Source organism: Magallana gigas, chromosome 8 (genome assembly GCF_963853765.1).
Source record: "Magallana gigas chromosome 8, xbMagGiga1.1, whole genome shotgun sequence".
NCBI lineage: Eukaryota > Metazoa > Mollusca > Bivalvia > Ostreida > Ostreidae > Magallana > Magallana gigas.
In genome coordinates this window covers 46672982-46699049 of record NC_088860.1, presented here as the reverse complement: position 1 = coordinate 46699049, position 26068 = coordinate 46672982, and the positions used below count along the sequence as shown (strand labels likewise).

The window sequence follows — 26068 nt, the reverse complement described above, 5'->3', positions numbered from 1 at the left end:
GTCATATTTACCGATTATTTTCTTATTTCTATGGTGGCATAGATCTGCCACCACTTGTCAGATAATTATGTCGATTTGTCAGATGATTATGTCGACTTGTCAGATATTTATGTCAACTTGTCAGATCTTTATGTTGACATGTCAGAAAATAACCATATTGACTAGAAACTCAATAGTTTTGATGTTAAAGCTTGTTAGTGCCACTAACTGTCATTTACTTGGCATCATAATATCTGACAGGTCGACATAAAGATCTGACAAGTTAACATAATTAGTTGAAAAGTCGACATAAAGATCTGACAAGTTAACATAATTAGTTGACAAGTCGACATAAAGATCTGAAAAGTTAACATAATTATCTGACAGAAAAAATATTATGGCCACTAGTTTAAAGAAAATTATCATTCATATTATAAGTCGACTTGTCAGATAATGATGTTGACTTGTCAGATGTTATGTCGTATTGTCAAATGATTATGTCGACTTGTCAAATAAGTATGTCGAATTGTCAAATAATTATGTCGACTTAAAAGATGCTTATGTCGACTTGTCAGATCCTTTTGTCGACTTGTCAGAAATTTTTTTTTCAAGTTGATGGCACAAATTGGGCGTGGAAAGGTTGAAGTGTTAAATTCTTAAACACGTGGATAAGTGACAAGTCGACGTAAAGAACTGACAAGTCCACATAATTATCTGACAAGTCGACATCAAGATCTGACAAGTCAACATAATTATCTGACAAGTGGTGGCAGATCTATGCCACCATATATTTCTGTTGGTTTTGTAATGCCAAATATTGTTTTGTATTGTATGCAACCATAACTATTGCGGGTTTTTTCATATTTTTTTTTTTACTTTTCCAATGAATTGCATTAGCATATCTAAAAAAACAATTGACGTCTACAACTTTGTAGCATTTTGCTTTCTTTGATGATAACCACGGGAAACGAGTCAAAACTGCTCCACCTTACCCCACGTTTCAATACCGTCACTTTTTGACCACTTTATAAACATATTTACCAAACAGTGAAAAATAATTGAAAAATGATGATATTGTCAATGATATTTCTTCTAAAATGAAATGAAATATCTGAGGGAAATGTTTTACAATCCAGGAGTGGCTATGTTCAAATTTGAAAAGACAGTCTTTAGGAGACTATGGTCTCTTACATTAACTAAGAATCATTTTATAGAGATTTTATTGATATAATTGTTACATTGAAGTTTTAATATTCAGAGAATTTAAAACTGTCTATAATAACAAATGTTATAGATACTAGTGGTTTTAAATTCTCTTAATTTTCTTTATTATAACATAATTTTCAATCTTAGAGAGGACATGTTTTTTTCACGTGGAGGGGAAAGGTGTTCCATTTTTAATATGAGTATGAAAAACAGTTATGACGAAAATGGAGCTAGGTTGTTATTTGTAAATGTACAAGTTTCATATTGTAATTAGAGTATTTAGTGAAAGAGTTGGATTTTAAAAAACCTATATACGTACACTAGTTGCATTGTGCAGTGTGACATTCACATTCCTATATACATACATGTGCACATCTTAAAATATTTTGGACAATTTTCGCAAATCTAATCTTCAGAGATAAATAAAGTCATATTTCTGCTGTTTACAAAATTAAAGATATACGTTCAATGCTTAACGCTAGAATCTTAATAAAACGTTCCTGAGAAAAAAAATTCAACGTGATCTTGATTGAGTTCTTTGTGTGATCCTGACAATGAAGACATAAATTCATTTATTATTTACAAGCAAACAGACAGACAAATGTACTCTGATCTTATCCGATTTTTAAAGGAAGTTTAAAACGTACTTATTTGTCAGCCATATTAAAAGTGGGGTCAAACTGTATGCTATTCATTTCTTTTAATTATTTGTCCTCATTTTTTAAAAGGACAATAGAAGACACTAGACATGAACATTATAATTCTCCCAATTTTCGGAGTATAACAAACTGCTCTTACACGAGTTATCCTTGAAGAGTTATCTTTCTTTGTTCCTCCACCAGAATTTAGCCATGGGTAAATGCCACTTTACCTATATAGTAAAACTGTTCCCTGTATTTATTTCGCTGTTCCGAGTAAAACTGACTTTCAAAATACTATATTAGTATCAAGTTCAACTTCAGTTTATTCACGTACTCAAAGTGAAACCAAATTTAATACGAAAGGAACATATATACAGAATACACAAAAAAATCAAATTGTCAGAGGTATATACATAGTCATACAGGAAAAATAAAAATGGGCATATAATAGAATCGACATTTATGTAAGAATTCTATAAACACAACTCCTCAGAATGTTATAACTATACCCTGTACATTATATAAAAGAATGTGCTTTATTTTGACATGTTTCTGTGTTCGAGATTCACATTGGGATTCGGTCTCCCATAAATGGAAGTTTAAACCAGCTTACATCTTTTTTTTTTATAGTCGACATTTTTTAAAACAAAAATGTTACATTTGCTATTCCGGTTACAACAGTTATCCAAATTATTTCTTAATTTATGGTATATTAATTTGCTTTTAATGCTTAGATTTGCTTTACACGAAGCGCATTTTTTTATCCATATGCATGGTATTAATATATTAATATAATATTCATTTTAAAGAAGTAGATATACGCCTAAAATAATGAGCTCGAGCGTCTATGAGAAATCAACCTTCAACATGTTTGAACTATCTCCATCAATTTGATTCTGAATGTAAGTGAGTAAGAAAAGTTTTCACTGTACATGCAGCGATTTACCGAGTTGTTCCAAATCATTGCCAACATGCATACAGACACGGTATGTACCAGTAATTGGCGGACCGTGAACAGTCTATGGAAATCAAAGTCGCACGGTTGGTTTGAACTTCAATGATTTTACAATGTATTTTAAATTCCTTGACATCAATGAGCTAAATTTAATGTAAGTAAGAAAAAGACGCAAAAAATCGTTTGGTAAAGTGAGGGGGGGGGGGGGCCATTATATACAAATGATCTATTTTACTAAAGGAAGGTATGAGAAAAAGAGCAGTGTTGAAACGTCGAGCCCCCCCCCCCCCACACACACACAGGCACCCAGGCCCCTTGGATGGGTTTATACATTATTAGGTTAGCTTTTAATTGGTTGTAAGCAAAGTTTACAATTTTCTTTTACAGTTGATTGGTTTTTTTGTTCAATTCACTTGTAATTTTTATTGATTCGTTGTTTGATTTTAACAATTTCAATAATATTTGTTATTTTATTATTATATTGATAATTTTTTTTCATCAAAATGATATCAAATTGGTTGACTGTTTGAAGTTTTGTTCATTGACCGAGGTATTGGATAATCATTTTGAATTCAATTTTGTAGCTTTGATTATTAGTAATTGATTTATTCATTATAAATTGTTGATATTTTCTTCAGTTGTGCGTTATATTGTTTATGGGCTTGTTTCTTGATTTTCTGTCATTGCAGTTGGATAGTTTTTTTTTTCTCTCAATCAGCTTTCGGGATAAATTCTGCAAGAATCGTGTTGGCTTAGGCTCATTTAAGAAGATTCTTTGACTGGACATCTTCATATGTTTCACATTTTAGAGACTTTTCATACGATGAGGCAATTTGTTTTAATCAATATATGGGTATTTTAAAGAAATGAACCTGTTCTATATACTAGAAATAAACTATTTCTGTAATCTACTGTATTCTATCCAAGTTATACAAGTGTTACATTAAAAGTTTAAAATCGAAGATTTCTAAACTTATTTATAACAATCTAGATTGCTATAGATAAGTTTAGAAATCTTCGATTTTAAACTTTTAATGTTATACAAGTATAACCTGGGTTGCGGCAGTTCACCCTCTATAATCCGCGAAGCGGGTTACAAAAAAGTGTAAATTGCTCCAACCCAGGTTATACGTGTATAACTTGGATAGATATTGCGTTTACTACTTATAGTTTATTTTTCTGTAAACTACTGTACAAATTGAAAGCGTTTTACTTTTAGAAATGATATTGATCTCTTCAAAATTCAAACGTAACGTCAAGCGGATTAGTACGTTTTTGACATTGGTGCATTGTAAACCTTTTCTTGTGGCCTGCAAACCAGGTTATACAAATTTTACTAATTTTTATATTTAATCAAATGCCACGTTGCAACGAGAATTAAATCATTTTATGATGTTGAAACCGTGTTCGACTAGTTTTTCTATTCTTATATAGTGCATTGGCATGTTTTTATATCTTCCGCTCAAAGAGAAGTGAATCTGATTAGCATTTCCTCAACCATTTGCTTACTTCCTTATATTTTGATGCACAAACAGTGTTTCATGTTCTAGTGTACTGTCATTTGATTTCCATCCAAGGATTAAAAATTCAAGATCAGATTAAGCAGTATGCATGCTGTGTAGATGATGAGGTTCCGTGTTTAGATAAAAACAACCAGACAATATTTACTAATATAAGGCTATTATAGTCATATTGAACTTGTCAACTCCCCGAGTCTGCATGGTTACCCCCCCCCCCCCCCCCTTCTCCTTACACAGACGAATATAAGGAGAAGGGGCTGTAATCAAACTACAACCCCCCCCCCCCTTCCGACCAATGAAAAATTAGCCCGAATACGCTCTGTGTTTGGAAACTCTTACATATGATTTTTACAAGGACTTCAAAAATAAACTATTTCAAGCTTCGTGCAGACTGTGTACTCTTTAAGCACTTGTTTTAAATAAGTAATTTGTTGATCCAGGAAGTTAGCTTTCATTCGAACAACGTTAAGTACAGACGGAAGCCGAACCTATACTTCGCCGGCTATGTTTCCGTTTGACCAAAGATCACTTCTTGCCACAACGCGGGCGCTCAAACATAGCTCTAAGCATGCCTCCTTCTCTCCGATTTGATCGCCACGCTGAACCCTTATTGTCCTTGTTTGACTGAGGTCGCGCGGTAAGGCCGGTTTAAGGTAAGCCTTGATCAATGGGCCATAAGGTGATTAGCCCGCTCTATCTACGCTCAGAGAAAAGGGACAGGTACCTTTCGACAGACGATAAGAAAATCCGCGTGCCACGTCGAGCCAATCAAGCAACACGTCTTGATTGTGTGCCAAGCCTAAACTTGTAGACTGGTTGTGTTTAGCAGAGCAAGGGTTTGATGAGACGTTTGGGCGACAGCACTCTAAGCTAGGCTTTCGGGGACAGACATTTTTGACAGAGGTAAGAGAGATCAGAAATTTGTCCTGTATTTTTCAGGCTCGATGTACATAAAGTTTACAAAATCTTGCACATAATTGTATGTTTTATTTGATTCAATGTAGACTTTTTAAGCACACGACAGACGAGTTTAAATGTTTGAAGTTTCGCATACCTGTACTTCGCTATGTACATGTATAATATAAGGGCCCGTCAGGCGGAACGGCATACGGGAATATGTACTTCTACAATGAGCTATAAATCATTTTGGCCGGCTCTAGGGATTTCTTGCACAACAGCATGTTTACAAACAGGGGAGTTGCCTTATAGGAAGACTATAGGTTTTAAAAAAATTTATTATGTAATTAAAGCGTATCAATGTGCTTGAATATCGGCCACGCTTTCACGTGAAGAGGAGCGGTGAAATAGAGATATATGCGAAGAATGTCGACTTTATATATCCTGTAAGATTACAAGCAGACGTTAGTACAGTACCGCGCGCGGCGCTCCGTGACCCCAGATAAGTGGGTAAGCTGCTTACAAATGATTTCTGCATGATTGAAGCCGCTGGTAAATAAATATGTGTCACTTAGTCTTTGGGCCAGATAAGCCTCCGGGTAGAAGTGGGGGTCTTGTTTTCACCTGTAGTCAGCTAGCAACCGCCTCCGTATTGGACTTTAAAAAACAAGGGGAGCGGATCTCACTGCCATTGTACGTGTATCACTGTTTGAACATTGATTGGTGCATAACATGTACTTTTAAAAGAAGAAAAAGGAGATGGATGGCCTGTGTCTCTTATTATTATTTCGGAAGTGGGGGAGGGGGATTTTATGAAGGGAATGGGAGGGAGTAATTATTGTTTATCGGGGGGGGGGGGTGCAATGTCTCGGTCTCCACAGATGTAGTCTTCCCTGCGTACATAAGATAAGAAAACGAATCGTCCTCGGGCTCGGCTTATCTACTTCAGTGGACCCCTAGCAACAGCAGAGTGACGCGATTTGTTAAAAGCAAGGTATCAAATGCTTAGGTGATCTATGTCATTACCTGTGGATGCAAGAAGCAACGGAGAACTTTAATTTTTTTTTTATTTAAATTAACTGATCAACGTGAAATTCACGAACATTACTACCTGTCATGGGTAGTTAGATTTAAAAATATACATAAAATTTTCTGTCAAGCTTCGTTAAGAAAGCATAAAATACTCAAATCCTCGCTAGCTAAAGGTAGAGCGGGTAGACGCATTACTGAATGTACAGCGTTACAGTCTGATCTACCCCCCCCCCCCCCCCCCCCCCCACACATACAGACACACACCTCTAATATTCATGAATACGCTACAGTCTATATAGGTTAGATACATGTATACATGATGTAATTAAATAAAAATGTAATACTTTTAAAACAAACTTAATTTCAGAGAATAAAAGTGTCCATTGTCATAAATACATAATAATTTTGACATTTTTTGTGTGTGTTTAATTATAGTCGTAAAAAAGAAAATTCAGTAAATGACATAAAGTATTAAATGAACTAGCGACATGGTGTGAAATTTTTTTTCTGAAAGTCATTGACTTTTATTTCTAGGGTACTTGATCGACCGTCTTGGACCAACATGGACGTCAACATCAAAGTGGAGCCGCTTAGTCCAGGGACACTCCAGGCTAACCCAGAGACCGGGACAGACCGGGACTACGGACGACCATACCCCGAAAACAACAGCAGGGAGTCAGCCACATTCCAAAACGCCTCCATGCCTGTATTTCCCAGCATGCCCTACGCTTCCTCCTACTCCTACATGGATAAAACCCAGCAAGCTAAAATGGAAAACCACTCAGAAAACTTCAGTGCTCCGGGGAGGAACTCCGACTCGGCATTTTCTCCGAAAGCAAACATTGTGGGGAAAAAATCGCATCTACCCAAGCGCTACAAGTGCGCGATGTGCGCGTATCGTACCCGGTACAAATCAGATTTGAACCGACACGTGCGCAAACACGCAATAGCTACTTTCAGCTGCGACATTTGTAATATGCCTTTTAAGACAATAGGTAATGTAGAGTTCCATAAGCGAAAAGAGCATGTTCACTTAACGGAAGAACTACCCCCGAAGGAAATCATGAAGCACACGTGTAAAATGTGCACGTACGCGACAATGTATAGTTCGGACCTGACTCGCCACGTCAGGAAACACTACATTGCTAAGTTCCACTGCACTTTGTGCAATAAGCCTTTCATGACGTCAGGGAGTCTCGTACACCACAAAAGATCCGCGCACGGCGTCCAGGACGTGGAGGTGGTGATGGGGCTGGAAGGGGTGGAGTCAGTGAAGCAGACCGGCGGAGAAATTCATAGCGATTCAGAGATGAACGAACACAAAGAGGCGGATATAAACGGAAACTTAAACGGCACAGAGCATGGGAGTTACCAAGGCAACGGTTCTGGAAGTGAAAGTTACCGGATTGAGAATAACGAGAGCGACGGAGGGGTGGGCAGCGAGCCGCACGAGGGTTACAACTACGAGGACCCGGATTTAGAGCCCTCCGAAATCATCCCGATGGATGACGACGCTATGATGAACAAGCCCGAAGATATGGAGAAGCTCAGCGCTGAAGGCGCGAAGCACACGTGTTCATATTGCAATAAGTCTTTTGGTAGAAAGCTCGTGCTGGAGTACCACCTAAAGAATGTTCACAAGATCTTACCGCGAGATGACGAGATGGGTGATTACGTAGAATACAACGACTACGACCTCGCCATGGACATGTCTATACAGGAACTGGAAAACTCGACAACGTCCGAACACTCCGCCAAAACCACCCCAAACAGTAACGGCGCGTTCCGTCACAAGTGCCCGTTCTGTGCGTATGCGACAAATTACAAAAGCACGTACGACCGTCACGTTAGGAAACACGAGCTGGCCTGTCACATCTGTAATGTCTGTAGGATGCCATTCATCACGTTCGGTCACCTGCAACGTCACATCCGGGACAACCATCCGGACCACAACCAGCAGATCTCCGAGAAAGAGATCACTGTGGAGAAACACAGGTGCGCTTACTGTAACTTTGAGGCGGACACTCTGGATCGACTCCGCGCTCACAGCGACTCGGTCCACAACCGACAGATCATGCAGGAAAGACAGAGACCTTCAAGTAACACCAGTGCTAAGACAATCTCTCCAGTGATAAAACCTACTGAATGTAAAATCGACGTTAATAGCGTAAAGACCGATAACTCTCCGGACTTTCCGCAGGAGGACTCGTTCTCGCAGACGGCTCCACTGGAGGACCGCGTGTCACCTCATGTCCCGGTGGCGGGAAGGTACGCCAGACTGGTGTCGGACTTTGATGACTTTGCCCAGAGACCTTACGCGTGTTCACTGTGCTTCTATAGAACAGCCGACATAGCGACACTCGTCAAACATGCCGAAAATCACCTGACCGGATGTAATATGACACCCGTCCCCGAAACGGCCATGTTTACCATGGAAACGTTAAACAAATCACGTCTCGCCATTGGTATGCCCGGTTCTTCAACGTCTTTAAACCATAACGGTGAGGGTTGTAGTAAATCAAGCGATGTGATGGGTGAACCTAGGGGTATAAAAACAGAATCTATTGAAAACCAGGTCAAGAGGCGCCATAATGGATCATCCGGGCAAACCATGTCACGTGCTCAGCAACGAAAACAGTTCTCTTTCTTGAAGCAGAAAGAAACAGCCACCGTTGATCGAATCATTCCAACATTTTCCGTGCATTATCGGAAGGACAAAACAAATGCAACACGGCCATATTTATGTCTCCTGTGCAGGAAGCGCTTCCGCCATCTTGCCATCCTGAAGCAGCACTTCATGCAGACTCACAACGAGGTGATTCCCTCCAACAAGACGTTCGAGTGCAAGAAATGTTCGCTCCAGTTCCACACACCCATGGCGCTCCAGGAACACTATGAACAGAAACATTGAGAGAGAAGACGGCGCGGATCCGGGTGTTTTCTATTCATTTTTGTTCCATCTTCTATGGTGCAAGTTCGAAACATTCCATTTTGTTTGATTTTTACTCTGTTTTTTGCAATTCATATTGTTTGTACTCACAATTTCCAATTAAATTCAATTACAAAAATTGATTGTTTACAGAAAAAAACATTATTCATTTTTACAATGGTGAATACAAAAAAAAATCAAATAAAGTAATGGTTTTTAAAAGAGTTTTGAGTTAATAAAATTGATTGATGCTGATAAATAGAACCATTTTAACAAGACCTTGGACTTTCAGTAGGACGTAGATATCTATTTCTTGCGTCAAAACAAGTTAAAAATGACGCTGTTTCAAGTGAAAAATGTCACTATTGCGTAATCTTAGCTTAAAAGCTAGATAAATCTTGTTGATTTCAATGAGCCATGGCTGAGTGGCTAGCAATGAAATAGACAGGCCTGCGTCACATTGCTGTTTAACACAACTACCCAAAGTCCAAGCTCTTGTTAAAATGGTTCTAATTCTGCATATCACACAAAAATGATACATTTGTAGATTGACGTATACAGCTACTGTATATCTCACCTCCTGCTAAATTGTCAGAAAATCATTGGCTAACAACAGTCACGTGGAGACTATGTATATTTCATACATAGTATAAAACATTACCTTCTTTGAGCATTATGGCGTCATTTTAGAGCATTATGACGTCAGGTTTTATACTCAAATTGAAATTAGTATTTCTATAACAGCTTGATTTCCATTGTTTTTTTATTTTCAATTTTTTTATCATTAAAAAAGACAGTCGGTAAGATATAATCGTTACATGGTTTGTAGTTGACCTAATATGGTTTATACATGGTCAGTAAATTCCATATGGGGCAAGAGCGGAGCTCGAAGTCAACTACAAACCATGTAACTGATGATATTAGAAAATGCTATAAATGAAAACTACTACAGAGAGTTTATTGCTAGTTGTGCTTAGGGAGAAAAGCGACAAAAATACACCAAACGTGTTTCTGCAGAAACTGAACCCTTGTGAAGGTTGAAGAGCATTCCACTGTCAAGTAAGCTAAATTCATCCAAACTGAAGCGCGCACCTGCTTGTATCCGTGCATGCACTGCATCTGCATGCACTACCCAAAATCAAATTTATCTTAATTAATACACATGCAATGGACTTTATTGAAAAATGCATTTTTTAAAAAATATACCTGTATAAAGTTTGTGTACATGTACAATGGACACCCTCTCTTCAAGTTACTGCACCCCCCCCCCCCCCCCCCCCTCCCCGCACTTAAATGGCAATTGTGGAAATTTACTTATCGAAAAAATCTTGAATTTAATTGTAGCTACATGTATATCTCAGAAGCTGAAAACATGGCCCTTTAAATAAATATTAAAGAATTTCTTCCAGAAACATTGATATGTTTCCCTAACGAGGTGCCATATTTTAAAACTCTCTTCTGACCCTGACTGATCTTAGAAACAATGTAAACAAACATGGCGGCTCCCAGCGGTTGATTGAATGGATGAGGTGACAAATCTAATCACTGCCTGGTGAAGACAAGGAGGTCAGTATCGAATTAGTTACACATAGATTATATAATCTGTCGTTAGTCGTCGGGTGTTCTTCTTTCTCCGCTACAGCCTCTCTCGGCTCGTCTGTCAGTTTAAATCCCTGAGAACAATCGAACTTTTGTGTCTGCAATATTCGATGCTCTTAAAGAATAATATGCCACGTGACCAAGATACGTTTCACGATTTTTAAAAACACTTATATCCAAACAATGCACAACTAAGTTGAAGATTAAGATGAGATGGAAATCTTTGTGTTTTGGGATAAATAAAACAAAACGTTATATTGATTTTTGGCGATATTTATGCCTACATGCAGCATAAACACTGTCCGGTGGTTATGTTCTTACAGACTTCCAGCAAGCCTACACGGCCAGAAATCTAGACGAGCGGGATAGAGAGAATATGGTGTTATTTCAGAATATCAACGTGGGACAGAGGGTGGAGGTCAAGATCAACAACCTGATTTTCCGGGGGGTGGTCAAGTACAAGGGCTCCGTGGTCAACAAGCAGGGAGACTGGGTGGGCGTGGCCCTGGACAGAGCAGGTAACGATGGTTCTCACGGTCACCACAGGTGTAACATTCTCTCCCCTCGGATTCTACGTCATTTTCTTTTCTTTTGTTTGGGTTATGTTCTTGTAACTTAACTTTAAATATTTCATACATTCAATGAATTTTTTTATTTCTTTTTTGTTAGATTTTCTGTAATAATTTTCACTTTCTAGATGTTTTCAATTACATTATATTTATTCTCTGTAATATTCTGTTTTTGTACTTTAAATTGTATCTATATCAATGTTCTAATGAGATTTTGTGGTAAATTTTTGATTAATTATATCCATATGTATTCAGTTCCATACATCTTCAATATTTCCTGTTTTTACCGGGTAGTTGGTGAGAACGATGGGATGGTCCTCGGGAGGAGGTACTTCCAGTGTCCCCTGTATCACGGCGTGTTTGTCAGGGCCAACAACGTCCGGTTCATCCCCTTAATTAGATGGTAAGTAAAGGGTCAGTTTAAAAAAAAACGTATTTTAAATATAATTGTTTTCAACGTGAACCGAAAAAGTACCATACAAATTAAATCACGGTATTCAAAATTGAAGATATATTGCTCAAACAATTTTGTTTTAATTATTTGCCAATATCGCGCGCGACGTTTTTGATAAATAGTGGGACAACTTTCATCTTACAATGTGAAAAAAATAAATTAAATATAGCCATTTATAAATTTTTTTTAACCAGTAAACTTGTGTTTCAGTTTATACAATAAGTATCGTAAGGTATCGGACAGATCTTATGTAGAGGAACCACTGTTCAGCACAAGTAAGTCTTATGTGTATATTTAACGAGTTAATATCCTTGTTAATATTTCAGTTTAAAAATCGGTTCATTGCCCTATTAGTAAATGGATAAATCAAGGTCTTAGGATTATTTAATTAACTGAGACAGACTTTGAGTAAGCCGATTAATAAGTGCACATTATTAAATACATAATACATGTAATGTATTTATGCAGGTGTGAAACGCTACTTTGTTTCCCAGCATAACGAGAAATTTGTCATCGATATCTGGGAGTTTAATATTATATCAGATGTATTTTTAACATGCACATTTAATCTGTAGCTTATATTTGTCTGAAGTTTAACCATGCAGTCTTACTTTCCATCATTATTCCATTTCCTGATCTTTGCTTAGAGATTGCAGATGTATTTGAAACAAAACAAAACAAAACAAAGCACTTTAGCAAGGGTACATAGAACGAGTCAATGCTCTGCGGAGAGGGGCGGGTAAATGTACGTAGGAGTAGTTTCGTTCGCTGTTTACAATTTTATATGTATAAAACTCATCCAGCTTTATTCGTTCACGCTTAATCGTCTCATTGATCATATCATCATATCCAGTGTTTTAAAATGTAATAAGTACGAGTATGGTCACTGACAGGTGATGCCAGTCCAAACCCCTCAGTATCGAAAATTCAATATTGGTTATATACCATGACTAATTATTTGTATCATCAATTATAGGTGTGGCCACTCCCGACCCCTCGGTAGTGACCAGTCAGTACCAGGATCAGGCCAGGGGAGGGTTCGCCTTTGACGGTGAGTGTCCAGCTGGAGCCGACGTAATGTTAATTAAGTTAGAATAAAAAAAAGGAAATAGATACTAGGCTTACATGTAAATTGTCATTTGGTCAGATAGTTTTCTCTGCACCTTTCAGATCTAACCATTGCAATTAATGTTTTTAGAGTTTCATTAAAAATAAATAACTGTAATAGCTTGACGTGACTGCGTCTTGTCTAAATAAACTATAGATTAACAAATTATTTCCAGATTCCCTGTTCAGCGCCAAACGTTTCCCCCTGCGGCACTCTGTCGGCAACCACATCCCGGCCGCCACCATGCGGCGCGCCAAGACAGCAATGGCGTCCTTCCGGTATTTGACGAGCCCGATCCACAGCGAGTACGACGTGGAGGAGGAGTTTATCTCGTCCCCCGCCGTCCCCAAGACCCACATGCCTTACTCAGCCCTCCGACGACAGGTTCGGCGGGGGTGGGAGGGCACACATTACGTCAGAGAGATGAGCGTCGGAACCGGAAGAGACTCCATTAAATTCTCCACGTGGAACGATATATCGCCCTGATTCCCCGACGGTTCCCAATTTTACAAAGTGATGTAGAAGTTAATGACTTTTTTTTTTTAATTCTTTAAATATTTATTTAATTTTTTTTAAACTGGTGTCTTGCACTCAGTTTTTATGGCTAGATTAGTGTTAGTAATTTTATTTACATAGTTTAATCATGCATCGAAACCGACGAGATTTTCCCAGTAAATGTATATGAAATGTTACTTGGTCTAGTCGAAAAAGTATATTGCGCAACTGTGATATATTCAAAATATACGTGTATTAAATGGTTGGTGTAAACCATGTTTTATTATTTAAATTGTACGACCTTTTTCATACACAATCATGGAAAGTATTTCATGACGAAAGCTTATATTCATACATTCAGGTCGGAGTAAATCAGTACATATATTTTCTTGACATCGCGTGACATTGAACAATATATACGTAATCACAATCAAATGTTTTAAAATACTGCTCTATATTTCAGTCCACTTTTGAACGGATTAGAAATAATGATGACCCCAATTTGATTTTGTATCTGTTGTAACTCACTGCTGACATCGATACATTGTTTCATTTATAGCCATATTTCAGCTCACGATATATATAAACTTACATTGTATAATAAACAGACACGGTTACAGTATGTAAGTATACATGTATATCTATATACGAGTCAGTGAAGATACTACACGTGCTTTATGTTAAGAATGCATGTTTAGCATACTAGTATATAGATGACAGATGTACAATTTGAAGACATATATAAATCCATTGTGATAAGAATAAGATTCTTCACTTAATATGTAGACAAAGCTGGAAATATGCAGTTTTTTTTATTATGCATACGTAAAGCAGATTTTTTTTTATTTTCCACTGAGCAAAATAAAGAAAACAGAGATAAAAAAGGCTGAGTTTTGTTGTATTGTTATTATGTAATTAGTACGTTTATCAGGTGTCAATGTGACATGGCGTCTTTGATTTCTTCCTGAGCGAAGACGATGGCGAATCCAAGCGTCTCCATGCCAGAACGCAGGATATTCTCCACGGCCTCTACAAGAGGAACCAGTGTCTGTCGTTAGCTCGACGCATGTGTCAAGTTACATTGTGTCAAAGAAATTTTAAGAACGATATTTCTTATAATGTACCTTTTGATAGAGAAGAATTGGCGGAATTCTGTAAGTGACCAATAACGTCATGCACGGCACTTCCAATTGACGTCACTGCCTGTTATTGGAAAAAAACCCAAATTGAGGTAAAGAATGAGAATATTTACAAAACACAATTACACCAAAATTCCCGGTGTTCACACATGTACATATCATTTGATTAGATAACCTCGCCAGTGTGTCATGGTAGATTGTGTCTACTATTAAAGTAGTTTACCAAGTATATATTTCTCAGAATCGTGAAGAAATAGCACATATAGCTAGCTCTGTATCACACCTGCTTAATGGCGTTGGTTTTCTGCTGGAGGAAGGAAGCCAGTTTTTCGTCTGCTTTGGAGGATCCCAGATGATGGGTGCGGATTGTCTGACTGAACGCCTCCCTGGCCTCCTTAATCAAGAAATCCTGGAGGTTGTGGTGGTCAGCTAAAAACTCCGAAGAAACTCTCCGATAAATGTTAAACTTGAACATACAGAAAACTCCGTAATGACATAAGGTTATGAAAACCTTTACACGTGAAGGGTGTGTTCGACAGCCCGACCAAGAGATTCAGAACCCTCTCATAAATGTTTTAAAAACATGTATACAGAATTTGTTCACAATTACAAAGACTCATATACATGAATTATGTAGTGTTTGGTGGTCAGCTAAGCGAAGAGATTCTTGTCAATAAATAAAATCATGTGAAAGGTTATATCCAAGATTTGGGGGAAAGGTAAATTCTATAACTGTAAACAGTTTTCTTCATTTGATATTTGTGAAATAAACAACAATTAACGCATCGTCTCAAGCCTCGTTCTGAGTCAGCATCGCTCTCTCTCTCTCTCTCTCTCTTTCTCTCTCTCTCTCCTATATGACCTTAACCTTTTTGCCTTTTGACCTTGAGCTTGACGAAATGGGGGGGGGGGGGGGGGGGGGGGTGTCGTAATATTGACCGTGGTTTGCGACAATGCAATTTACGAGTTACATGTTTCTAGCCTATATACCACAAAACGTGAGCAATCTCCATGTATATACCATTTGTCCAAGAAAAAAAGGATCATCATCGATGTAACCTATCACATATGAGTTTAATGGGGATGTTGCATGTGTCTGGGTAAACATATGTAAATAGCATACTAGTATTTATTTGATATCTTAAGTATGAACCTCTCACCAATGAGTTGGAGGATGTTCTGTGGTAGTCTGAGTTGGTCGGTGAGGACACTGAGTTTGGAGAAGATGGCCTCGGTCTCCGCCGACACCTGTGTGACGGTGTTCTTGGCGGTCTCGTACAGGGCATTGGCGGCCTCAGCCACGCTGTCGTGTATAAAGAATCAACATACTAACACAGAGAGTATCAACAGTGTTACAAATACATGCATGTATACTAAAGCATTTGATAATTGTGCATAGGTTACTAGTGCTCAATTACACTTGTAAATGTTTTTTTTTTATTCTGACATCAATATCTCCTCATCAATGAAAAAAAGAAAAAAATCACGAATCGTACTTGTTACATGTACAAGTGGTTAAAGAAAGTACATGCATCGCCAACATGTACATTTTACCAAACACTGTAATTTGATCTAAAATGTCATAAAATACCATTAGTATTATAGTATTTTCAGTCATTTTCGAACTTGAAATTTCGAAAGAATTATTTAATCAAAAGATGATTTTTTTTTGGTTTAAAAACAATCAAACTTTTATTATAAATCCATGAAAAACGAAAATCAGGTATAACATGTATATACGCATCCTTCCGCATTCGCGACTGGACAGTATTATTGAGAACTAATCCGCGGGGATTGATTTCCGCGAGCAATAAAGTAAAATTACATTAATACCATACCCGTTTGGTTTGTCCTGAAGTCGATTAAAATCTACAAAAAGAGACGATAAAACGACGTGCAATCATGAGGTCAACAAAATCTAATACTGTAGTAAATAATATTAAGTATTTAAACAATTTTTGTTGATTCCAAACTTTTTAAGGTTCGTTGTTATTTCGTGGGATTAACTGCATGGTTAAAATTTGTTGTATTTTGTCAAACACAGTCTTGTTTAAGCTCTCAAATTAGATGAACTTTATTATGACCATGTTTCATTTTAATTGTTGGGAATGATACATTAATTGGTTATTAATGCAAAATACCCTAATATTGAAATTCAGGGCTAAAGTAATAAAAACCACAGTATGGGGTTCTATACTCACAGTCGAATGCCTTGTTGACGGCGGAGGGGAGGTGTGACTCGGTGTTTTGTATGAGGACTCGGACACTCTGGAGACCCTCCTCAAGCGCGTCATTGAATTCATCCACCACACTGGTCTGATCCGCCCCTAGAGACTGGCAGCTCAGGACGGCCAGACACAAAATAGTCCAGAACAGCATCTAATCCATTCAAATTCAAACAAAGCAAGTTTTTTTTTCATTTTATGGGTTAAAAAAATAAAAACGTTTAATACTAACGATATACAGTTTAAAAGAGTAACGTTTATAATTAGCAAAGACTGTGTTCAATCTTGACCATGTTTGATTTGCTCCTGTCAGTACTTTTAATACTTTGATTACTGATATAAGTAATGTAGGATGGATTGCATATTGATTGCAAATGATTTTTCTTTCAAGATTCTTTTAAGAGAAAAAGAATACTTCTTCAAGGATAAGACCTTAATTTTCTCTTCGGTTAATATGTGTTTAAAGAAAATCATCATAAGGCATGTGTCAGGATTGTATGGAGGCGTGCATGTATGATAAAGTAATGGCGATATATCGCAGTACAACTGAGTCGTGTGCGGACCTAGGGGGGAAGGGGGGGGGGGGGGGGGGGGGTAAAGCATCGAACTACCCCCCCCCCCCCTCCCCCCCACCGAATGAAGATAAAATACCTGCATGATAAGCTCACATATACCCGAGGTGTGTTCAGTAGAATGTTCGCCAAAATTGATATTTTGTGTAATATATATATATATATATATATATATATATATATATATATATATATATATATATATATATATATATATATATATATATATATATATATATATATATATCTAGGGAATTTGGCGACGCTCGCGAGCACACGCCCTTTTAAACACGCGCCTCTAACGTTAAGAATTTTTTTTGTAATAAAGAATACCCCTACCTAATAACTATGAGGTAGAAGGTGATCAATACAGTATTTCATATATAACGTGAAAAAAATATATATAACGTCTAGTGCATGTGGCTCAGTTGTAGCCTTGAAGCAGTTCAGCGATCGAACACCCTGAGATTTGACCTTGGTGGCGGGTGGCAGGTAGTTCAGAAATTATTCGTTCGACATTGACCTCTCATTGCTACCTTAGAACGTCACCTTCTCCAGACTTTGCCACAAGCCTCATATATAGAAAAAGTCATTATAAACTAATTCTATGGATGGGTCTATTCATCAACACGCAAACAGCGATTTTCCTAGCATGGTATTGGGGTCGGCAGGGATCAGCCATTAACCAAAACCTTAACTTTCATACAAATTAAAGAATACTCACATTTTAATCTGACGGCGTAACTAGCACAGAGAAGGTCTGACTTCTTATCTCTTTTATCGCGTGACAGTCTGCAGATTTTGGAGTCGTGTGTTATCAGTTGACCAACTCACCAAAAACATGTATATATTAGATAGTTGCAATTAAAAAAAAAGTATTGAATTTACTTCAAAAGAAGCGGGAATGTAGACAAGCAGTAAACAATACATATAAATTTAACACCTGCATGAGGCGAATCAAACACAGCGCTGAGGGCAGATGCACAGATTATACACATGTAGCTTTATATCTGGCATTTTTTCACAAGAGAGCCCTTTTCTTTAACTTTTAAAGTCCACAATTCAATATCAAAAATATACTATTCTTGATTTTATAAACTCAGTATTACTAGTGCATGTACTTTGCAGTCTGATTCTTAAAAGCAAAGAAAACGAGCTGGACAGTTCGTTTTAGTCCATATTATCCAATTATATACATGAATGTCTTGAAATTTAGATGAATAAAAAGAAAATATTTACCTGAGATATCTACAACCTTTATTTAAAATCTCAGTACAGAAAATATAAAAACATAGAGAAAAAAATATACTAAATAAATTAAAATCAACAAATTTAAAAATCATTTAAAAGAATCAAGGTTACAGTTAGACAATAAAATATTTTATTTATTAAAAAAATGTCTGATAACAAATATAGAAATATCACAGTTAAGTTTTCATAAATAGGTAAATATAAGTCAGTCAGGTTTAAAACAACCTTTCTGGTTAGTAGATGAACCATAAAAACAAAAACCTTCATTAATAATTATGTTTGTATAAAAGTCATTCAAAAAATTCTCTGATAGCAGTAGCTATATAGGATGTTGAATAAATGGTATGAAGAATATCAAATTCTCAAAACGTTTAATTTGATACAATGAGAAAGAAATGACGTGATTCTGGGTAAATTTCCTAAACTAACCTGATACCAGCCAGTACATAGGAGTATATTTTGATTATCTACCAGTATCATAAAATAGGATTTAAAAATTAAAGAATCAAAAAAAAAAAGGGACAAGTATGGCAGCATTGAGACCTGTATACGATAATTACTTTCATTGCGACAATCACATTCATCCAATATGTTCTGTAGTTTTATGACATTTTAAAAACATGTAATAAAATCAGTTGTTATGTAACAGGATACATGTGTGGGAGTATGTGCAGTGTATCTACAGGTTTGTCTTCATATATACATATAGGAATCATACAAACTGGTGAAGTGAATTCCTGAGATTTCAAAAGTGCAGAGAACTGCAAGCTTATGCTAAACCCCAACAAATAAAAGGGTGCGTAGTCAAGACGACCACCATCATCATCATTATCAATGACATCATCATTATCATATCATTATCATGTTGATATCATCATCATCATGACATCATCATCATGGCATCATCATCAATATTGGGAACTTTTCCAGGCTTTCTTGCTTTTCTTACATTCTAAATGAAAATACTGTGTAATATTTTTTTTTATAGAAAAAATATTTTTTTCCTAAAGACACCCAATTTTAATGAAAATATTAAACTTTGTAGAAATTCAAAAAGGCACAAAGTCTAGCTGTTGGGAGCACAATGTGACATCTATGTAACATGAGTAGATTGAATAACAACATTAGCGAGTGCAACATCAACGCATGCTATGCAAATTAAATGGAAATATTAGAACAACATACATATATCACCTCAGCGTGAGATAATCCATTGTCAAAACCCATAGTAAGCCTATACTGTTTCTTTTCCTTCTCAATATTTTCTTCCTCCAACAATTATGTAGTTTCTCTTACTAAAACTTGAAAGTCAACAATCGAATGTTCGAAATTTTAAAGAAACTGCATGGTGGTTATTCCAGATGAAATCATAATCATGATTGGATACAGAAAAACCAATCGATTTTACAGCTATGTTACACTAATTCCAATTTACCCTGTTTTAAGAACTAACACCTGCATGATGATCAGGGATTATAGTTCCTTTACACTTCCAAAGATATGCCTGAACCCAGAAAATGATCGATACAGTAGTAAAAATCAGTGTAAAAAGTGCAACAAATACAAAAGTGTTCTATAGAAAATAAAATGATTATTAAAATAAATTCAAAAATAAAAGATGTACGTGTAGCTTTACAGATATGTAATGAATTGATATGCACTAGTTTATCAAAATAAATTGTGTCTACCGGTAGCTTTTAGTAAATGGCTTTTTACTAACATTTCTGGTTTGTAAAAGTTCATTATCAAACAAAATGATATAAAAAATAACCTCAGTATTAAATATACAAAGTCCATGAGCATTGGTTCGGGGGAATGTATTACACTAACTAGAGATCGGTGAAGAAGACCCTAAATCATCATAGTGGTCCCCTTGTTAATTTCACCAACAGAGTCTACATTAGCTAGGTATAGACCACAATCCTATACTTCGCCATCAGAGTCTACATGAGCTAGGTATAGACCACAATCCTAAACTTCACCATCAGAGTCTACATGAGCTAGCTTTTGTAAGACTTTCTTCTTCTTCTTTCTGCCCTTCTTGGGTGCCTTGGCTTCCAGCGGAGGTAGTTTTGATGGAAGACCGGAAGCGGGGAGAGTCTCGTCGAAATCTTCGAGCCTTCTCGCCTCCACTACTTCTCCTATCGGCTCAGGCCTCTTAGATAGGTACGAATATTCATTATCTGATTCGCTGTTTTCATCTAGTTTTTGTAATTTCTTCTTTTTAGGGATGTTAGGTAAAGGTCGCGAAAATGAATCCGAGTCTAGGTCGGACTGTCTGCGAGATTTCTTGAAAGATGATTTTTTCTTCGCTTTCCCCCTATAAAGAAAACAGGATAAATATATATATATTAGCTGTTTTATCTCCCTTTATTAGTTATCCATCAAAATCCACAAATTAAACCTAAAATGAAATGGCTGATAAAAAATATCCAAACTTATAAATGTAGATGGCTTAATTTGCTCCACATACTTATAGTTACAACAATGTCTGGGGTCAATGATATCAGATTAACACTTCTGTAAACTGTTTCCATGTAAACTAACTTATAAATTCAATAATTTAACCCATCGTCAAACTTTACATGGTCTGATCTCTATACATGTATATTCAGGGAAGATTAACATTAGTATAGATAATTACATTAAAACAACAGACAAAATCACAAAGAAAATAATTCACGAGATTCTTATAACAGACTTATACATATCAAACAGTACGTGGTATTAACTATATAACACTACAAAATTTAATCTCCCTGGGAAAATTTGTGAGATTATGAGTGAAAAAAACCCTGATAATCATCATTGCTAGAGCAATCCCACTCAGATGACGGGGGCTGGAGTTACCTCCCATTGCTAGATCGAAATAAAACTTGCAATCAGAAAGGAAACCAATAAGCTCAATGTCTCAGAATTAGACTTTTACAGGTGTTTCAGATAAGTTTAGTAGACTATACACAGTAATCGTGATACATGTATCGTGACAGGTGTTGGTGTCTTGGGCGATGGAGTTTTTCTCCCAATGATTCAGTGTAAATGACAGTATAATTTTTAGCATGGTTTGTCTGCAGACATGAGAGCAATATATACCTACATACCAGTAGGTAGCTGCATTACCTATAAGTAAAGAGGTATAGCTCAACTAACTTTGCAAGGAGAATTCTTTAAATGATTAAGAAATAATTAACCTCCGACATGGCATTTTTGATTTTTTCTTTTAACATCTCACCAATATGAGATGTTACAAATACTGTATAAGCTAGTAGAGAGGTGAGAGACTTTGAGTCAAACTTTAAAAATCTAGACAGTAGTACTTATGTACATAAACATGTACACTTTTTATCAGAATACCCATAACTCAAAGACATATTGTCAATGGATGCAAGGTGATGCATCAACATCGGTGTTGCCAACCCAGCCCAATGGCTGCAACTGAAGATGTATTGGATAAAATGCTGGACAAGCGCATGCAGTTTAGATACAATAATTGTGTAAAATAAAAATAAATGTTAATCAAAATTTTACAAAAATGATAACACTTTGAATTCAGCAACAGCTGATGTCTTTGAGTTCTGATGGGTCTTATAGGTTTACAATGAAATTGATCTTAAGGTGGCTCTATACACCACTTTTTGATGACGCAGTACGCAGAAAAGTAAATCTGGAAACATGCATTTCTAGTACTGGCTGATTTAAACTGAGGCGAATTGTATGGGAACCGCTCTTTTGAATAATTTGTTAAATGAATAGATTTAATTTGATGATTGGAAAATTCATTACTTACAAGTAATGTGGTATGTGACACCTTCACGTTGTGTGGTATTATATCGAAATAAACAATAAAATCAAGTATAAATTTTTAAAGAGTTTATTTAGCATCATCGATATGTTACACCGTAGCGCAGTGGGTTAGTAGGTTCACTACAAACCAGTAGGACCTGAGTTCGATTCCCGTTGAGAACAATAATTTTTTTAACTTTCCAAAAATTTCTAAAACGTATTTTTTGGTTGAATACCGTGAAAGAAAATTCTAAACCGGCGACAATATTTCAATCATAATATACTTAATGCACATTAATATCGACACCTAACGGGGATGAAAGGGTTGCTTTGAATTTCTCTCAGGTTGGGATACATACTGTGGTTTCATTAATATTCAAGGGTATCAATTTTCGTGGATATAGTAAAAATCACAGTTTCAAGGATACGTAAATTCGTGGCCAATGAACCTATCAATACAAAATGCTAATAGAAATTGCACTTCAATGAACATTTAATTTTGTGGAGCAACTTAACAACGAAATCCACGAAAATTGGTATTCAACGAATATTGATGAAACCACAGTAAATCCTATTAGCCTAGTCAATGTTCCCCTTTATTTATTTGACTTAGTTTTGCATTAAAGCGAATATATTCACTTATACAGGGCAAAGTCTGTAATGAAATATGTATGTTTTTATCATTCCAACATTATATTTAGGAAATTTTCTTCAACTCAGAAATGAAAAGTCCCCAAGGTGTTTGGGCCTTGGGACTTAGGCACGATAACCCTAACCTGAGGAACTTTCATACCAAATAAAATTTAAAATATTTTTTGTGTTTATTTGCAATAGTTTTCATTCAATTTTTTATGTCACATTTATTAAAATACATTTTCTTATAACATCAAGCAACTTTTTCAGATGATTTGTCAACAGAGTAAGAAAATATGAAAAATTATATTTTGGAGAAATACTAAAAGAAATTGCAATAGTAATATTTTTGAATGTTAAGAATTGTTATATTTTTTTTCATGTGTCCGAAGGAAATATCCATTATATGACAAAATAATTTCTCTCAATTTGTTGATAGCTGTCTTTTTAAAAAATATTTTACAAAAACACGAAAAAACATTAAAAAATTCTTTAAAAATACCTATAGTATCCCTATTGTCATTTTAATATTTGATAAGTATATGTTTTGTGGTCTTCTATTGAAAATGGGAATAAACTGTGGGTGTATAGAGCCATCTTAAGCCAATATTTGTTTAGTGTATAGATATTCATTATACATGAAACAAAACTTGAGGTTATAGTGAACATTAAAGACAAGTTTGAAAAAAAAATAGCAGAAAGATGACAGCACATACAGAAAATGAAATTTGAAAAAGCACTATAGAGCTACAAGTTCTACACGTTTACTTATAAGTGTTAATTATATATACACCACGCTACACATGCTAAAGCCTTTAATCTACATCTAGGATATGCAGGCTATTATAAAGCATAAACAGATAGCTATATACCTATTGCTATCCTCAAACCTGAAAGAAATAACAATCTATGAACACTATGTCTTCCTTTGGCTATAACATAGATCAGTTACTGCTAGTAACCAATGCATTCAAAAGGGGAATCATTCAATCTAACTTTTTCTAAGGAATTTTTTTCTTCACCATAGTTTTACTGTTAATATATTAGAAACACAATACATCAAATTGTTATAGCAAAACGTTTTCTATCAATTTAAAAAAAAAAGTTTGAATACAGACTAAGTTATTATTACATGATATACACACAAATAGTGTTGTCAATTTGGAAAAGAATGTTATGACCTTTTGCTAAAAATATGAGATATCATTAAATTGTTATTTTATTTTATTTTATCTGCCCAAACAGAAAAAAATCCTGCCAACAGAACTTCATTTCAGAAAACTGGACTTCAACCCTGTAAACATGTATTACCATCAATATGAATTTACTGTAATTTCTGGTCAATTTTTTTTTATGTCTTACCTGGATGAAAGAGAGGCTCGCCTGGAGAGTTCCTGACTCTGGTTGCTGCGGACTCGCTCAGTCAGTGAGCTGTCTCTACGTGACAACGGACTGTAACGATGAAGTGAAGCCCACAATCAAAGCAATAGTTAGTCAGCATAGTTACAAAGCAAGCGTTTGAAACACCCACTCACACCATATCCAAAATCCAACATTAGTGACACCATGATAAATTATGAAGAGGCACATGGTCCAGAAAATCAAACCGTCAAATTCCCAAGAGTTAAAAATATATTAGAGTTACAATTATATTAATCAATATGAGAGTAGCATATTCCTCAGCCATATCATGAAAACTGACGTTGTATCAATTAGTCCTCGGTAATACTTACGGCACATCTTTGGGAGCTTGTTGGAAGTTGGGATCATAGATTTCCTTCATCACGGCCTGGATTTCAGTGTCTGTTTTTTGTGGGTACAGAATATGTAGGACATCGATGAGCTCCTGTTGGTCGAAGGAGCCGACGCGAACCAGCCCCGCGATAAACCTCAGCTCCTGAAACAATCAACACATATACATGTACATGTTATACAAACCAATAAAACTAAGCAGGATGTGTGATGTGTTAAACTGTATATTTTATTTTTATTTGACAAGATATGTAGCAGGCCGATGATTTAGATAATTGGGGAGGGGGAGGGAAGGAAGAGAAGGGAGGATGTATGAAATGAACTGACAGATATTAAATACATTCAAACCTTGATATCCCAAAATGTAAAAAAAAAATTGAGATATCTGTCAAGGATTTGAGATATCAAGGTAAAATTATTGAAATAGTGAATGGCTGGGAATTGATTGGAGGGAGCTGGTGTCCAACATACACTTTTTGACTCTATATTGGGGTGCCTAGTCAAAGGAAGGGAGACCGTGGGTAGGTGAGGGTCCCTTGACGCTGGAGCCCCGGGGGGGGGAGGGGGGGGGCTGTGGGTGGGGGTGTCTGACTTGAACTAACATACCTCCTGTTGGGTTTCCTTGGCTCGTCGCATCTCAAACTGTAGCCGGACATCCTCCAGGGTCTGGGCTATCTGTCTGTCCAGGTTGTTTCTACACAGAAAAACTTAGGGATTGAAAGCTGACATCATCTTATACAATTGGGTTTCATAACCACACTATCTATAAACTTGTGAAATATCTGTTTGTCCAGGTTTTTCCTTCACAAAATTTTGTGATTCTAAGCTGACATCATTTTATACCATCATGGTTTTGTAACAACATGTATTAAAAACTTGTGAAATATCTGTTCCACCATGTTATGATCCCAAAAAAAGCTTCTTAATCTTAATATACAATCATAGTTTTATTACACCTGCTCTTCTAACTACAATTTACATTTACACAGCTGGATCAAGAAAAAAATGGCTGTCAATATTTGTAATAGAGGAGGCATGTTCTCCGTTTAGACCAGCATTATACATTATAGTACCAGAACTTGTCCATTAAGATTGGTTTATTGTGGTACTTGTACTTAGTAAAATAGCTCACAGAGAACCCTGCAATAACAACAGTAGGCTCTTTGTATACACCTGTCCTTGTACATTACATGTATATAGACCTGCAAACATATATCTTTGTTTGTTTAGGCAAGTGTCACTGTACTTGAACTTCTCCATTTAGTTACAGATTATCATGGCACTTGTATGTACATATAATAAAGGAATTATGGAGAGGACAAATCTCTG

The 26068-nt window shown here is 36.2% G+C and overlaps 4 protein-coding genes across 10 annotated transcripts in view; 2 read left to right on the top strand and 2 right to left on the bottom strand.

The window, feature by feature from the left end:
* Positions 1 to 4816: 4816 nt before the first annotated feature.
* Positions 4817 to 9381, top strand: LOC105339279 (zinc finger protein 423). Its single transcript, XM_011444745.4, has 2 exons — positions 4817 to 5204; positions 6765 to 9381. The coding sequence occupies exon 2, from the start codon at positions 6793 to 6795 to the stop codon at positions 9139 to 9141; it is 2349 nt and encodes a 782-aa protein (XP_011443047.2). The 5' UTR covers positions 4817 to 5204; positions 6765 to 6792; the 3' UTR covers positions 9142 to 9381.
* A 1197-nt stretch (positions 9382 to 10578) lies between these two features.
* On the top strand, positions 10579 to 13430 carry LOC105339280 (uncharacterized). The gene is made up of 6 exons (XM_011444746.4): positions 10579 to 10725; positions 11082 to 11276; positions 11622 to 11730; positions 11992 to 12056; positions 12758 to 12832; positions 13065 to 13430. The coding sequence occupies exons 2-6, from the start codon at positions 11135 to 11137 to the stop codon at positions 13373 to 13375; spliced, it is 702 nt and encodes a 233-aa protein (XP_011443048.1). The 5' UTR covers positions 10579 to 10725; positions 11082 to 11134; the 3' UTR covers positions 13376 to 13430.
* Positions 13431 to 14271: 841 nt separating this feature from the next.
* On the bottom strand, positions 14272 to 18188 carry LOC105339281 (uncharacterized). Its single transcript, XM_011444747.4, has 7 exons — positions 18045 to 18188; positions 16725 to 16902; positions 16362 to 16392; positions 15684 to 15826; positions 14807 to 14952; positions 14509 to 14587; positions 14272 to 14413 (listed from the first exon to the last, which is right to left on the bottom strand). The coding sequence occupies exons 2-7, from the start codon at positions 16900 to 16902 to the stop codon at positions 14319 to 14321; spliced, it is 672 nt and encodes a 223-aa protein (XP_011443049.3). The 5' UTR covers positions 18045 to 18188; the 3' UTR covers positions 14272 to 14318.
* A 373-nt stretch (positions 18189 to 18561) lies between these two features.
* Positions 18562 to 26068, bottom strand: part of LOC105339282 (limbin) — a 502381-nt gene continuing 494874 nt past the window's right edge. For 3 of the 7 annotated variants that reach the window (XM_066068017.1, XM_066068013.1, XM_066068016.1), the window contains exons 27-31: positions 25346 to 25433; positions 24721 to 24884; positions 24350 to 24439; positions 23860 to 23877; positions 18562 to 20891 (exon numbers count right to left, since the gene is read on the bottom strand). In XM_066068017.1, coding sequence (XP_065924089.1) covers positions 20543 to 20891; positions 23860 to 23877; positions 24350 to 24439; positions 24721 to 24884; positions 25346 to 25433 — 709 coding nt within the window. In that variant the 3' untranslated portion in view covers positions 18562 to 20542. The remainder of the gene's footprint in view (positions 20892 to 23859; positions 23878 to 24349; positions 24440 to 24720; positions 24885 to 25345; positions 25434 to 26068) is intronic. The other 4 variants (XM_066068014.1, XM_066068015.1, XM_066068018.1 and 1 more) reach the window with 4 other exon arrangements.

What these genes read in the sequence shown, in the direction of transcription:
- LOC105339279 (XM_011444745.4), top strand. Translation starts at nt 6,793, where the DNA reads ATGGACGTCAACATCAAAGTGGAGCCGCTTAGTCCAGGGACACTCCAG.
- LOC105339280 (XM_011444746.4), top strand. Translation starts at nt 11,135, where the DNA reads ATGGTGTTATTTCAGAATATCAACGTGGGACAGAGGGTGGAGGTCAAG. An exon ending in CGTGGCCCTGGACAGAGCAG is followed by an intron (nt 11,277 to 11,621) that starts GTAACGATGGTT and finishes TTTACCGGGTAG; the next exon opens with TTGGTGAGAACGATGGGATG. An exon ending in GGAACCACTGTTCAGCACAA is followed by an intron (nt 12,057 to 12,757) that starts GTAAGTCTTATG and finishes CATCAATTATAG; the next exon opens with GTGTGGCCACTCCCGACCCC.
- LOC105339281 (XM_011444747.4), bottom strand. Translation starts at nt 16,902, where the DNA reads ATGCTGTTCTGGACTATTTTGTGTCTGGCCGTCCTGAGCTGCCAGTCT. An exon ending in CGTCAACAAGGCATTCGACT is followed by an intron (nt 16,393 to 16,724) that starts GTGAGTATAGAA and finishes CTCTTTTTGTAG; the next exon opens with ATTTTAATCGACTTCAGGAC. An exon ending in GAACATCCTCCAACTCATTG is followed by an intron (nt 14,953 to 15,683) that starts GTGAGAGGTTCA and finishes CGGAGTTTTTAG; the next exon opens with CTGACCACCACAACCTCCAG.